Below are 15,173 nucleotides of genomic sequence, written 5' to 3'. Positions count from 1 at the left end.
TCAATAATGCAAGAGCCCTATAATAAAGTACAGCAGAGAAGGTGATGGAGGATGGAGGAAGGTTATGGAGGAAATGATAATTTAGAGAGGATTTCTGATTTGGTGACATTTGAGCAGACCTAAAATGTGAAGGAAAATAGCTGGTAGAACAGCATAGTGGGCAGAGGCAAATATCACAAGATGTTTTGCCTTAGACTAGTCCACATTCAGAAAAGAGGCTAAGTGGCTGGAGTGGAGTAAATATGAGAAGGATGAGATCAGACAGGCAGTCGCGGCCAGATCATGAGAAGATTGCAGGCACTTGAAAGGACTTACATCTTCACTTAACTTGAGATGCAGAGGTATGGCTGAGAGGCAATTCTGAGAAGAGTGGCATGATTGGACTTGTGTATTTTAAAGCATGACTTTTGCTGTTGAATTGGGACTAGAGTTAGGCAGGATAGGGTCAGGAATATCAGATGGTAAGTTTGAACAATGATAGAGTCAAAAGATTATAATGGATTAGACCAGGGTTATTGGTGAAAGTAGAGAGAAGTGGTCTAGAGTTATTACATTTTCTAGTAAAGAAATACTAAAACATAATATTGTTTTTCTACCCTTGACTTTGGAAATTTTTTTAATTTAAAAATGTCCAGTGTGAATAAGAGTATGTGAAAATGAGCACTCATATACATTTTGAGAGTATGAATTGCTAGAGCATATTTGTAGGAAATTTGTTAGTTTTAAGCAAGATTAAAATGCGTTTATGCTTTAACCCAACAGTTCTACTTCTAGAACTGTATCCATTAAACTTTCACATAAATACAATATGTGTACAAAGACATTAAATATTGCAGTTTTTAACAGAAAAATATGGAAAATTGATATATCTAAAGACAGAAAATGGCTTAGTCAGCTTGAAGTACTTATATTCAAAATGTCATGACCCTGTGACAGTTCAGCTTGTCAATTTGATAGCTTGGGAGTGAACTAGGGAATTAGTAAAGCATATTTCTGGGCATGTCTGGGTGTGTACTGGAGGCATGATTTTGGGTACAATATCTGGTTCCCGGCCCCTTCTTCTATGACACTCATTCACCTTGCCTCTGTATCACGACCACCATGAACTAAGCAGCTTTGCTCTGTTATGCCCTTCTGCCATGATGTTTCTTTAAACCAGGTAATCATGGATGGAATCCTCTGGAACCATGAGCTAAGTAAACTTCTCCTTTAAATTGTGGGCGTTAGGTATTTTGCCCAGCAATGGGAATTTTAACCAATACAAGTCGAGATAAAAGCGAATTGACTCTATAGTAAGTCTATGTGTTAACAAATTTAACTTGAAAGATAAAGTTGGGCAGGAGAGAATTACTCTCAGAGCAATGAAGTTTGGATGGGATAGAAAAGAATTCAGGAGAGGAGAGGATAGCTTCAGTGTGCAATAGTGGAGGCTTTGGGAAGACTTAACAGTACTGGGTCTCAGAATGGGAGAATGGGGCACGGAAGTAGGTCTCCCAGGTCCTAGTTTTGCCATTGGCCTCCCAGACAGTATTTGTAAATGTATACATAGTTTAGCTTGAGTTCTCATTTTCAGGTCTTAGGCCTTCCTTAACTGCTGTGGCTTCTCTTCCAGAGTTATTAGAAATTATCAGTACAGGGGAAGCTATTTTTCTGGTTTCTCCTGCCACTATTTTTTTTTTTATTTGTAAACAGTATCTCCCAAATTGTGCCTACCTCCGCCAGCACCTCCTCTTCCTAATTTCCACTCTGTTCTCTTTTCCTAGGTTTGCATTTTCTCTGAGATTGGTGCCAGACCACTGGAAATAAGTAAGATTAACAAATTATAGAAATTGTTACCAGCGGACCTTTCAGAAATCACAGGCTAGGGTTTGGGGGAACAAAGGGTCAGGGAAAAAAGGACCATATTGGCCATAACTGGCAGCTCATGGCTCCAAGGCAGATCATGGTTTGTGGGCTTGGTTAAGTGTTTCACAATTCTATGGCTGATTTCCCACTCTTGAACAAGAAAATTGAAATTAGTGGGGCTGGGGATTTAGCTCAGTGGTGCTGTTGCCTGCAATAAATAAAAAATAAGTTGAAATTAATAATGTTACAGTCCAATTTTTTTCTGGTTACAGAAAGACCTATTAAAATATATTTGCAAATGGGGCCAGGGATTTAGCTCAGTGGTTCTGCCACCTGCCTTGCAAACTCAAGGACCTGAGTTCGATCCCCGGCACCAAAAAACAAACAAACAAAAAAATTGCAAATGGCATCACTGCTTTTCTTTAGGGTCCATAATCAAGATGGTCCAAACTGTATCCTTTCTTTTTTGTGTGAGTGAAGAGAAATTGTCCTGGGTGACATAAAAATATACAATATAATGTATATAAGTAACAAAACTTCCTTTATTTAAAAAATTTTTATTATGACAGTAAGAAAGGATAAACATAGCAGGCCTAAATTCGTTTTTGAAACAGTAACATAGCCAGCTCTATGTTGATCAAGACTTTGTAAAGTTAGAATAACTGTCTTGTAAAGGCAGTGGCAAGGTTGTCATCTTTGTCAATTGATTTATCCTAAAAGAAACAGAATTTAGGGAAGACAGGAAGCCAATCACCAAGTCAAAAAAATATAATCATTGCATTTGTATAGCATGTGGCATTTTGCAAATACTTTAATGTTTGTTTTTGTATTAGATCATCACATCACCTGGTAGGTGAGATAGGGAAAACAGTATCCCATTCATAGCTAAAGACAGAAGTTCAGAATAAGTGAACTGTCCAGTCACAAAGCACATGGTGTGTGGTGGGGTGCAGGTCTCCTTTTGGGTATGAGAGCAAGATTTTGCCTCTTAGAGACCATCACCACCTTTGCCAAACCAGAGGTTGATATGCAACTATTTGGGGGAATTCAAGGAGGGAAGGAAAGGAAAAAAGTACATGAAATTGACTAAAAATCTATTGAAATAACTTCCTATGTAATATCAAAGCATGTTTCAAGTAGTTCTGCTGGGATATCTTAATTCTCTGCATGAGCATCTGAAACAGATGGTTTCCCTATTTTCAGTCCTTTTCATTGTCACCATTGTATTTCCAGATTAATGAGAACATTTGTTTTCTTAACTCTGAACTTCTGGTGCAAACTGAGAAATGTGAAGAAAAGTGATAACTTTTATGGTTTTCAACACATAAGACAAGCCTATGAGAAGAAAGAAGTGTTTAATCACTTGTATTTAGGGTGATATCACTGACATATGGCACCACTTTTGGACAGATATCCCTAAGAGAAAAAGAGAGTGGAAATATTACGCTTGTTCAATCTTTGTGTTTTTTAAACTGCTCATACAATCTTTTAAGAAGATGTAAAGATCTACTGAGCAGGTCATGGCTATCATTTTTAAATAATTAGTAAATCAAAATAGAAAATGCTAGGAATGCAATGCAAATGATAAGCATGAGTTTTGTTTTGGATATATTTTATTGGTTTACTTACGCAACTGTATACTGGGTGGTAATATAAAATATATTCATTATTGAGTCATAGTAAAGATTTTGAAAGCTATCTATCTAAAGGATGCATGCACTTCAATTCTAGATTTCTGTTATATCCTAAGACCTTCCATTTGAGACATTATTCCAATGATATCTTGTAGTTCTCTACCTTTTAGTCTTTCTCTACAATGTAAGATTGACCTATACAGCCCTGAGAAATCTTTGTGCAGAAAGCTGCATTTGGCATAAAACAAGTATTAACAGGATACAGAAAAGTATGGTAGCAAGTGTTGCAATAAAGTACTTTTAGGGCCAGGGATTTAGGTCAGTGGTTCTGCTGCTTGCCTCGCAAGCACAAGGTGCCGAGTTCTATCCCCAGTACCAAAAAAAGAAAAAAAAAGTACTTTTATTGTACAGAGCTAACTAAAAAGTCAGACGTGCCCTATCATTTCCCTTTAAATGTGTAGTTGCGTTAAAGCACACATATTTATGTTAAAGTACACATAGGCAAGGGTGAAACATGAATATCTTTTCTCCACTATATTAAATAGTTTTAAAACAAATATCAGCAAGTGAAGCCCCAGTCAATCAAATTTCCTACTTCACTCATTTCAGGCAATAGCTAATTCAGTAAAATTTCAGAATATAATTCAGTATCTTCTTGGCTTTTAATTTTTCATCCTTTCTCAAATACAGCAATATCCTTTAACTTCATTAGCATTACCTCTTTCGACAAACTGTACATACTAGGCAATTACAAAAGGGAAAATACTCTGACTCAAATTCAGTGATACACACGAACACGCTCACACACTTTTAAAGTCTATGGATCTTCTAGACATATGGGCTAGTCATGAAATATGAATGACATGATGGCAGAGTCTGAGTCTTTCATTATAGAGTTACTACTGGCCTCCATTACTGCCTACAAATTTTATCTATGTAGACAGATAAACATTTTTACTTAGGTAAAATTTATTAGTGTATTTTATCCATCTAAGATGCCACTGATTACTATAATACTCACCATTCTTTTATGTATCACTGAGGAGGGAAGGTAATTAAACTGTGATATGGCATCAATTTAAAATCCATACCACTATTCAGAGATTGAAATGTGAATATCACATGCATATTTAAAGACACTAAATGTTATTGATTGTAAAGGTCATTACTTCTCACTTTTTAGCAAGTGTCTGCTGACATTTTTAAATGTAGAATTGAAGTTAATGGAATTCTTTCTGAAATTCAGTTATATTTTAGCTTCACTGGCTACTGAATATAGCATTTTGGCTAATTTCTCAAGGTAAAGCTTTCTAAGTTCTCACCAAAAATTTCACTGGTACATCAAACAAGTGATCTCAGGAATGTATATACTTAGTAGAAAAAGAATAGTGGGCTACAGAAAGAAAAAAGAAAAAGTCACAATTTAACCACTGCTTTCAACATTTAAACACGATTTTTTTAAAAATTTGAAAACCTTCATATTATATAAATGTATTTTAGTCTTAAAAACAAAAATAAAAACACCTTAAAACACTATTGAGAAACTTGTCCCAGGCAAAATTTATTTTTCAAGATATAAAAATATAAGCATTCAAAAATACAGTCTATTCCATATGAGAGCAGTTCCAGCCATTTCAAACTTATAGTTTAGATAAAGTAATTTACAGCTATTCAGTTATTGCTCGTTATACACAGCTTTTATTTGAGACAGTTCGCCACAATGGAAAGGGCAGGGTTTGGACATTTTTGCTTGCTAAAGCTGTGGCTTAAAAAACAAAACAATCTAAAGTAAGAATCCTCTCACATTTGAGTAGAATATTATAATGTGTAAGTTTTGATCAGTAAGGTGTGGTTTAAATATCAGTTTTACTCCTTTCTATTTAATTCTATTTTGGTAATATATCAGAAATATAATGTATAATTTTGGGCAAGACCAAATGAATGTAATAAAGATACTAATTTTGGTTGTAATGTATAAATGAAGATGGTATATCTAGCTTAAAGATATTAAAAAATTGTAAAGACCAATAAGTTTTATCCAAAAATCAAAGCTAGGTTTTTTTACTTCAGAAGTATAGACATAAAATGATTTTGTTCTTTTGGAGGTTAGGATGATCTGTTGTTCTCTGTTTTCTCTTTAAAAAGACGATGAGTTAGTTACATAACAGAAAAGTGTTTTAAAATAGATCTCTTTGCCCAATGTCATAAAATTAATTTTAGTTTTAAATAATAAATGATATAATTGACAGTACAAAAGACGGGGGGGAAATCACTCATTTTGGGGTGGGCAATACATAGAAGTCTCTGGGCCTGAAATTCACATGGAAGACTTATAAGTTAAGGGTGTAATAAAGATAGAGGAATGGCTTTGTTTCAACTTTCCTTGTTATACATTGTCAGGTCAGGCTTATTGCTGACATTTTACCACTATAAGTTCTGGAATAAATGGAGATATACTGATGACAAGAATGAAGTGCAAAGACCTTAAAAAATTCTCAGAACAAAAGTGATGCTCTTGACCATTCAGCAATAATGCTTACTGACTGATCAACTGAAATCCTAAAAATAGGCTACACATTAAGAAGGTAGAAAACAAATACCAAAATTTTACATTTAGTTACCCCCCCTTATTTTTGTCTTCAACCTTGGATTTTCACATTTCTCATTAAATATATTATTAGTTCTATCATACATTTCCTAAATATACAGACCTGGAGCTAACAAGAAAAATGTTTTTAAGTTCTGCTTTTAAGCCACCAAATGTACTTAAGAATCAGGTATCAAAGAAAAACAATTTTCACCTCTAGTCAATGCACTTGTTAAGGAAACATGTCAATATAAGAAAACTTAGTATGAAAAACTTCAACACATAATTTCAATATGTTGGAGTAGTTAGGCAAATGTAAACTGAACTGATTTGAACAGGCTATACTTACATATTAAAACTGCATTACATGTGTTAACTGAAAATAGGCATGTGTTTTGCCACAAAATTAATAACCAAAAAAATTCTACTTCCTCCCAGGGTGTGCGTTGTGCTGACATCCCATAGATAGTATTACAAAAGGATTTTTGTAATAGGCTAGGTTCACAGTGAGTATGTTAGTACTGAAATCATATGTTTAATATTACTTTAAGAATGTTATCAGTGGAATGTACATAAGGCATGTCAAAAACTAGCATTAAAGCTCTAGTGCAGACAATCCAAACTGGCAGTTACTAGAAAAGGTGCTCCTAGGAACAAGAAAATATTGAAGAATTTTAGTTTCAGCACAAACTAATTTATAGTGCTTTTATAACAAAATTAATTAATTCAGATAAACTTCTGTTGCTGGACCTAAAAGACCAAAACGTTGACTTTTGTCCTTTTAACTATTAGCCCAATCTTGAAAACGGAAGCAATCACTTGCAATCTTCCACACAGTGCTGTTAGGAGTGGCTTGAGCAGTCAGCAGGAAGTTCTGGTTGAAGTAGTGTTGTTTATTTCCATCAAATTTCACAATTCCACTGGTTACCACAAGAACTGTAGCCTGGGATTGGGTAGCTTGCTCTTTACCACACACACAAAAAAGAAAGAGGTCAGTTTCTATCTCTAAATAAGCATATTTTCAGGCTCTATTTCTTACGATCTAATGCAAAAGAATTTTCATAAATGTTCTTTACCTAGATTATAATCTTAAATGTGTACATCCAAGGTCATAAAACTAAGTACTAATTTAGAAAATACTAAAACTATTTTCAATTCAGAAAGATTTGAGTGTACTTTAAATAAAGAGCTTATAACTAACATAGGAACATCTGCTCCTTGTATTAATATTTCATTAGGTCTTTAGTACAGCTTATTCATATTCTTGCTTAAGCTATTCTTCAAGTACTACTGTATAAAAGAAAAAAAAATGACTGTAAACAACTAAAGGCACTGAGTACTCCATGTACAGGTAAATATCACAAACTGCAGGAATTTACTCCGAATCAAGGTCTTGCCAAAAGTCATCCTTTCATGTAACAGTGAAATTTTAATAGATTGTAAGATATTAAAACACATTAATCAGAGATGTGGCATAAATTTTCTCTGGAGATACTCTCAATTTGATAAAAAATATACTTATTCTTAATTTCTTAAACAACTTTATAACCTATAACCACAATCCATCAAAACCTATTGGTGGTTGTTTGAAAAGAGAAGCATCTAAAGTAAGAGCAAAAGTTTGAATGGACTGCTGAAATTTTCATGAAACTTGACTTGGTTACATGTGTAAATACTTCTACAATCAAAGTGGCTACATACTTTTGGTGTAAAAGCTGAGTGCTCATGAAGGAAAAAGGAAGTCCTTGAAAAATCATAATCTTACCATGAACTGGTTGGCAATCTAACATATTAATCTGGAACTCACTAGAAGGCAACATCTCAAAAAATTTATTTAGGGCATCCAGCCCTGTAACAACATTTCCATTCCACACTAATGTGGCCTCATTCAGATACAGCCTGATAAGTGCCTAAAAAAAAAGAAAGAAAAGTTTAGAAAATGGATTTTTTCCCTGGGGAAGCAAATTCTAAAAGTGAATTAAATGGTTATAGATGGTATATAAACACTTTCTTGGCTCTATCTTCATCTCTACTTAATTTTGCCCCCTTGACACTGGAAACCAAGGTGAACAAGGAGTGTGTCTCATAATCTTGTCCTTAAACAGATATTACCCGACTTTTTACAAACCAGGCAATTAATATATGTTTAATATTTCCTGTTATCCAAAATAAGAAAACACAATATCGCAAAAGAATCTTGAGTCTTAAAGTTTTGCTTTCTTTTCAAATGAATTAAATGATCAAAAGTTCCAAGAAACCACAAATCAGTTTTTTATCCCCTTTTTAATTCTGAGAATTAATAAAATTACCAATTAAACCCTGCTATACATTAATCCTAGTGTTTACATATATGTGTTATACTTAGTTCTCCTACTACTCTATTAACATATTTAGGTCAAAAAACTTGATTTTTTTTTTGTGTTTTTTTTTTTTTTTTTTTTTTTTTTTTTTTGTACCGGGTATTGAACTTGGGTCCTTGCGCTTGCAAGGCAGACCACCGAACCACTGAGCTAAATCCCCAGCCCCCAAAACTTGAATATTTATAGGAGCCTCTAATAAGTGAAATGAGTTAAGGTTCACGCAACATTTTGTTTGCTTTATTTTAAAATTTAACTTGGCTTACAAGGACAACACTATCTTGACGGTGGTAAGGAATTATGTTGCCTTATTTGCTACTTTATTTGTGAAAGCAGTAAGGCACAATATACATCTCTTGTCACATTCCTTTCCTCATTCCATGTTATCAAACATCAGTAGCAGAAACATCTTTTACCTTTGACTTAAAAAACAGGTTTGTAAAGATAAGGTATTTTGGACTTGCAGAAGTTCTTTTCAAAAAAATAGTCTTATACTGATATGAGACCTAGCCCAAGTCTCGTCAGACCACATACTGAAATAATTACATAGATTAGGGATAAATTACAAAAACCTATTAAACTTAATTTAGCTTGTTGAAGACTACATGCATTTATGCTATGTAGACCCTTTCTGTGAGTACCAGTTTTAGTTGTGAGACTTAATCAGAAATTATCTGTCAATAATATGAAATTAAAAGGACAAATCACGAAACCTTCCTGTAATGGAAGACCATCCTAGTACTAGTATGTTTTTAACCATATGGATTAAATAATAGGAATAAGAAAAGATCATTTTTTCCTATAATCCCAGCACTCTGGAAGCCGAGGCAGGAGACTTGCTGTGAGTTCGAACCCAGCCCAGACTACATAGTGAGTTCAAGGCCAGCCTGAACTATATAGTAAGATCCTGTCTCAAAAAACACAACAAAAATTTTTTTATAAAAAAATTATTTAAAAAGAAAAATCTCTTTTTAAAAATGATACTTGGAACTGAATCCAGGACCCCTGCACTGAGCTACATCCCAGGACTTTCTTTATTTTTTATTTTGATACAGTGTCTCACTAAGTTATTAAGTTACCCAGGCTGGGTTTAAATTTGCAATCTTCCTGCCTCAGCCTCCTACTGTGCTGAGATTACATGTGTACACCACCACACCCAACTAGGCTGAGCACTATGTAAAGTGCAGTATTTAAATGAATTTTTGTTCACCATCCTAAAAACAAAATGAGACAAAGAGAAATTAGCAACTCATCCAAGATAATGGAACTAGGTAAAGACAAACCTAGGACATGATTCCAGAGATAATATTCCCACAAACACCATACCAATCCTTCCGTAAGCAACTGGCTTTTAAATAACAGTTAATTATTATTAATTAATTAATTATTAATTAGTTAGTTATTATTTATGCAAGTCTGATAAACGGTTGTTTCAACAACAAAAAGAGAACTGGTATTTAACAAAGAGCAATAGAGACTACAGAACTCACCCTTCTTCTTTTGTCCATTGTCTCATAATAAATATTGATAAATTCCTCAGCAGCTTTACATGCCTGGTCTACATAAGTTTTAAAATCCTACAAGAAAAGTTTCAGAAAGCTAGATTATCATCCCTCCAACCCCTCACGAACACAAAACTACCAACAGGAGCTGATGACTTACTTGCACCGCTATTGTAGTTCTACACACACCCCACATTTTTTTCAGGCAAGTCTGGGCATTTTAAAAATCAGGGCTCAAATATTCATTTTAAAATGTTCCACCATTTTTAGATGCATGTCTTTAGGTGCGGCGACACTGAGTTAAATGCCCAGCCCCCAGCTTTCAACATTTTACAAAATACTCACCTTAAAAAATGATGCAGCCCGAACCTTAAGAAGGGGGATGGGAAATTTGTCACCGAATAAACTACGAAAGGTTGATTTCCCTTCAAGAGAGAAGTTATGACTAACCTCAAAAGTTGAATGAAAAAAAAAAACAGGTTAAAAATGAAATTCTACAGCTACTTGACAGGCTACTCGATAAACTACGCAGCTTCACACAAGAACCTTTATTACATTATAAAAACATTCACCTCTGTTCGTTAAAGAATTGTAAAACCTAGGAAAAGAAATGCTAATGAAGTTCACTCAGGACTGAGGACTAAGTACATCCTTCGCCACTATTTACCAGGCTAGGCCTATGATGTCATTTAAAAAATGAATCGCAAGGTTCATTTCTTTCTCAGGGGATCAAAAGTGATTTTTGGGTCGGGAGATAATAGGAGAAATGCGACTGTAAGCCATAAAGAATAGGCTCCATCATCCAAACTTCCAATCTAGTTCGTAGTTCTTTCGGCAAAGACCGCAATCGCACAGCAGTTGGGGGCGGGCAGCAAAGTGGGCCCCGCCCCAGAGGCCGGCGGGCCAGGCCCTCATTCGCTGTTTGCCCACGTGACCAGCCGCTGTCGGTGCCCCTCCCCTCCGCCGCCGGAGCCCCAAGCCCCTGCACCTTGCGGCTTCCCGGACACTCACCACAGACATGGTCATCAGAGAGCTCGAAGTAGTCTTTTCCGGCACTGGCGGCGTCACTTCGTCCTCCCGGGTCTGGTCCCTTCGGCTGCCGAAAGATCAAATATTTAGGAAGAAAGCGAAACCCGCCAAACGCACAGAATTTTCAACCCGCCCATTCTCTCCCGGATTTAGTAAGGTCCGTTGTTAAAAGCGCTCCGATGTTCCAACCTTTCGTCGTACTACCTTTCAGTTCCGACTGATCCCGCTAATCCACCTTACTTGCTGAATATTTATTGGTTTAAAAGAAAAAAAAAATCTGCTTTTGTAAACCGGATACTCCAAAGGAAAACACGCCAATTTGCCAATACATGTCCTAGCCAAACTAAAACCCAAAGGTCTGAAGAGACCGTTTTTTTTACCCCGGGAGACGGGGCCAAACGTCGCGGGAGACCAATGAGAAAAGTAAGAGACTTGTAGACTCAGCCTATAGGAAAAGGGAGTGGGTGGAGCTTGAGGAAAGGCGCACAATCATACAGCACGTGACGGTTTAGAGTTCTGTAACATTCTCGAAGATCTCTTCCCCAACTGCCATCTCCGTGGTACCATAAATTATCAACTTTTACATTGTCCATATTCAACTGAAAAGCCTCATCCAGATACCCCCTTTTGAAAATCTTAAATGTGTCCGACACACCACAAAAATTAAAGTACCAGCCACCAGCCCTTCACCGCTAGTTATGAGATAAATTCTATTATTTTATCATAACTGTCTTATACCTAAGACAGTGATTAACCTGCATAACTACTGTCAAAATAATGGCTTCACTCCCCTCACCATTCCTCAAAACCTTTTATCCCAGTCACCAGGGACTTTCAGGCTGTTAAATCGGGTATCTATAGTTTCTTTGTATACTTACTGTGCGGAGCTGGCTCGTGGATTCTCTCTGTAGTATTCATTCCTTCTATAGTATTGTTCTCTATCTTCCTGAAACCTATCTCTTTGAAACTTACTCATATTTCTTACTCTTTCTTTGGCTCTCTCTGTTGCCGCCCTCTAAGAGTAATGGCTTCTCAGCCTCCCCTCTTTAAGATTCTGGTGTACTATGCCTGATGTCACTTCCGGGGCAGAGCATAACCCGGAACCCACGTGATCTCAGTTGCTGTTCATTTGCTAATGAACAGTGACGACCTATTTCCAGCCCCAACATCTTATCTGAGCTACAATTACACAAACAAATTTTACCAAACATGAACTCTAAAATACACTAAAAGTTTCTCAGACTATTAAGTCTATAATTTAAAATAATTATTTCCTGTGTACTTTTATTTATTTATTTATTTATTTATTTATTTATTTATTTTGAGACAGTGTCTCACTGCGCAATTCACGCCGGCCTTGAACTCACTATGTAGCCTAGGCTGGCCGCGAACTCAAGAAGTCCTCCTGCCACATCCTCTGGAGTGCTGCGATTACAGAGTGAGTCACCATGCCTAACTTTCCTGTGCAGTTCTAGCCTTTTGCATTCAATGTCATCTATGCTTGAATTCTTGAAGTCTTCTTTGGTCCCTTTCTTCCCATCCTCACCATTTATTCCTTCAACAAATATTTATTTATTTCCAATATGTGTTTTGTCAGTGCATATTAATTTTGTAAAATATTGGGCTTCATTGTGACATTTTTCATACATGCATATAACATACTTTGATCATATTAATTCTCTCTAATATTTCCCTTCCCATGCCACTCCTGCTTATTCCCTTTACTTGTCTATTATTATTTTCCCTTCTACTTTCATGTCATCTTTTTTTAGGTTCCACATATTAGGGAAAACATGTAATACTTATCTTTCAGGCTCTGACTTATTTTGATTAATGTGATGATTGTTCCATTCATTTTTCTGGAAATGACATAATTTTGTTCTTTTTTCATTGTGTATGTGTACTATATTTTCTTTATCTGATCATCTGCTGATGGGCACCTAGGCTAGTCTCAGATCTTGGTTCTTGTCAATTGCAGTGAAGTAAACATGGGTATGGAGGTATCTCTATAGTAGGTTGATTTTCATTTCCTTTGGGTATTTGCTGGATCATATGATAGTTATATTATTTTATTTATTTTATTTATTTTATTTTTGTGGTGCTGGGGATTAAACCAGTGAGCTATATATTTAGTCTTTACATTTTTTTTTTTAAATTTTGAGGTAGAGTCTTGCTAAGTCACCAATTTGTCCAAGCTGAGTTTGAATTTTTAATCCTCCTGCTTCAGTCTCCTAGAGTGCTGGGATTATTGGCGATGACCATCACAACAGGAATTTTATTTATAGATATTTGAGGAACCTCTATACTGGTTTTCATAGTGGCTGTACTAATATCGATTCCCAGCAGCAGCAGCATAGAAGGGTTCCTTTTCCCTAGTGCACCTTCACTAGCATTTAGTGTTTTTTTGTGTTCTTGATGATATCCACTGTGACAGGGGTGGGGTGGAATCTCAGTGTAGTTTTGATTTGCATTTTCCTGAGCACTAAAGTTTCAATAAATATTTATTAAACATTTACCATGTGCCAGGCATTGTGTAAGGCACTGGATCTACTGGTGAGCATAATAGGATAAATACCCTCATAAAATGGGTAGTGTAACTGGAATGCCATCAATAAATGAAACATTAATGAGTTACAAAGTAATTCCAAATACCTAACTCTAAGTAAATTGCCTAGCTCTAACCATTCTCTAAAACTGACTTTTATTCTCCATTAACTGCCCAGTTTTCCTAATCTTTAAATACCTACTTTGGTCTGGCTTCAATTTACTTTTTCAAAGGTTTCTCCCAAATTCAAGAACTCTAGCAAAGGTAACTACTATAGTTTGCAAAACATAACTTCTGTTTACTGCTGTATTGGCAATTTTTTCTTTTTTCTTTTTTCATTAAGTTTATTGGTAATTTTTAGGTATATAGTAGTTACATTCATCACTGGGATCTTGTACCTTTACATGACATATCTTGGTTCTTATTTTTCCCCCATACACCTGCCTTCCCTTTACCCCCTCCACCCTTCCCTATTTACAAAGACTTTGTTTCAGTTTTTCCTTTTCTCATATTATTTATTTTCCCTTCTTCCCTTTCCCTACCCTTCCCACTTCCCATACTCCTTTAGCCCTTTTCTTCCTATTTCACATTATCAATTATACAATTTGAACCTTATTTACACTTTTAATTTTTCACACCAGAGAAACTATTGGTATTTACACATGTGTGTCCTATATATTTCACTTAATATGTATCCATTTAGCTATAAATGTCTCTAGTTTCTCATTCTTTGTGGCTGAGTAGTACATCCTTTTGTAGAAAAACCACATATTCTTTATCCAGTCTCCAGTTGATGGGCAAATGGGCTGTTTCCAAATTTTAGCTATTACAAAATGAAGGTGATTCATTTTCTTCATTAAGAGATGTTTCATGGATTTAATCGAATCCTCAAAATCCTAATGTATCTTTCAGCTTTCCTGTTGCTGAGACACAATACCTGTCACCCACAGTTTGAAGGAGGAGAGGTTTAATATGGCTCATGATTGCTGGGAATTCAGTACGTGATATGCTTATTCCAAGGCAGAAACGTCATGGCAGAAGAGCATAGCAAAGTAAAGCTTCTTAGTTCTTGGTGACTGGGATGCAGAGCAGGGAAACAGTGCCAGAGAGTAAGGAGCAAGGTACCAGACACTGACCAGGGCCATCCCTCCATTACCAACCCACACGTGGCCAGAAACATGTTTCATCAATCCTCTGGATGGATCCCAAAGCCAATGAATTTTACACTGCATCCTATCCAGCACAGCCAGACAGGCAGACATTATTTATTCAATTTTCTGCATGTATTTATTTATTTATTATTTTGTAACACTGGGGGTTAAACTGAGGGTCTTCACACTGAGCTCCATTTTTAGCCCTATAGATTTATTTAGAGACAGGATCACTCCAAGTCACTAAGATGCCCAGGCTAGACTTGAACTTGTGATCCTAAACTGAAGTTCAATGAAGTTAAATAAATTGACCAAGATGACAAAGCTAACATAGCATACCTGGGATTTCTACCCTAAACTTTCTGATTATAGATAGTCTGTGGCTCATACATTTACTTTTACTTTTCTTATTTACAATGTTTGTTCCGTGAGGGTAGAGTCTCCTCTTTTGTGATGGGTAAGCTTGATTTTGTCAAATGAATTGACTTGGGAACCATCCACGGGATTGGTGATGCACACTTCT

General features: G+C 35.8%; 1 protein-coding gene across 4 annotated transcripts; it reads right to left on the bottom strand.

Annotated features, from left to right (window-relative positions):
- Positions 1 to 5,032: 5,032 nt before the first annotated feature.
- Positions 5,033 to 12,018, bottom strand: Nxt2 (nuclear transport factor 2 like export factor 2). 4 transcript variants are annotated; one of them, XM_010603058.2, is made up of 5 exons: positions 11,833 to 12,018; positions 10,937 to 11,021; positions 9,914 to 10,000; positions 7,832 to 7,976; positions 5,033 to 7,029 (listed from the first exon to the last, which is right to left on the bottom strand). In XM_010603058.2, exons 1-5 carry the CDS (start codon positions 11,928 to 11,930, stop codon positions 6,848 to 6,850), a joined length of 597 nt encoding a protein of 198 aa, XP_010601360.1. In that variant the 5' UTR covers positions 11,931 to 12,018; the 3' UTR covers positions 5,033 to 6,847. The 4 variants fall into 4 exon arrangements, with proteins under 4 accessions (XP_010601360.1, XP_010601361.1, XP_033616349.1 ...); XM_010603059.3 differs by lacking the exon at positions 11,833 to 12,018 and adding an exon at positions 11,159 to 11,313; XM_033760458.1 differs by lacking the exons at positions 10,937 to 11,021; positions 11,833 to 12,018 and adding exons at positions 10,271 to 10,375; positions 10,498 to 10,887.
- Between the last annotated feature and the right edge of the window lie 3,155 nt (positions 12,019 to 15,173).

The sequence above is a fragment of the Fukomys damarensis genome, unplaced genomic scaffold (genome assembly GCF_012274545.1).
Source record: "Fukomys damarensis isolate Sample0158 unplaced genomic scaffold, DMR_v1.0_HiC HiC_scaffold_39, whole genome shotgun sequence".
In the NCBI taxonomy this organism is placed as follows: Eukaryota; Metazoa; Chordata; class Mammalia; order Rodentia; family Bathyergidae; genus Fukomys; species Fukomys damarensis.
The sequence above is the reverse complement of the archived record's forward strand: the minus strand, read 5'-3'. Positions and strand labels throughout refer to the sequence as shown.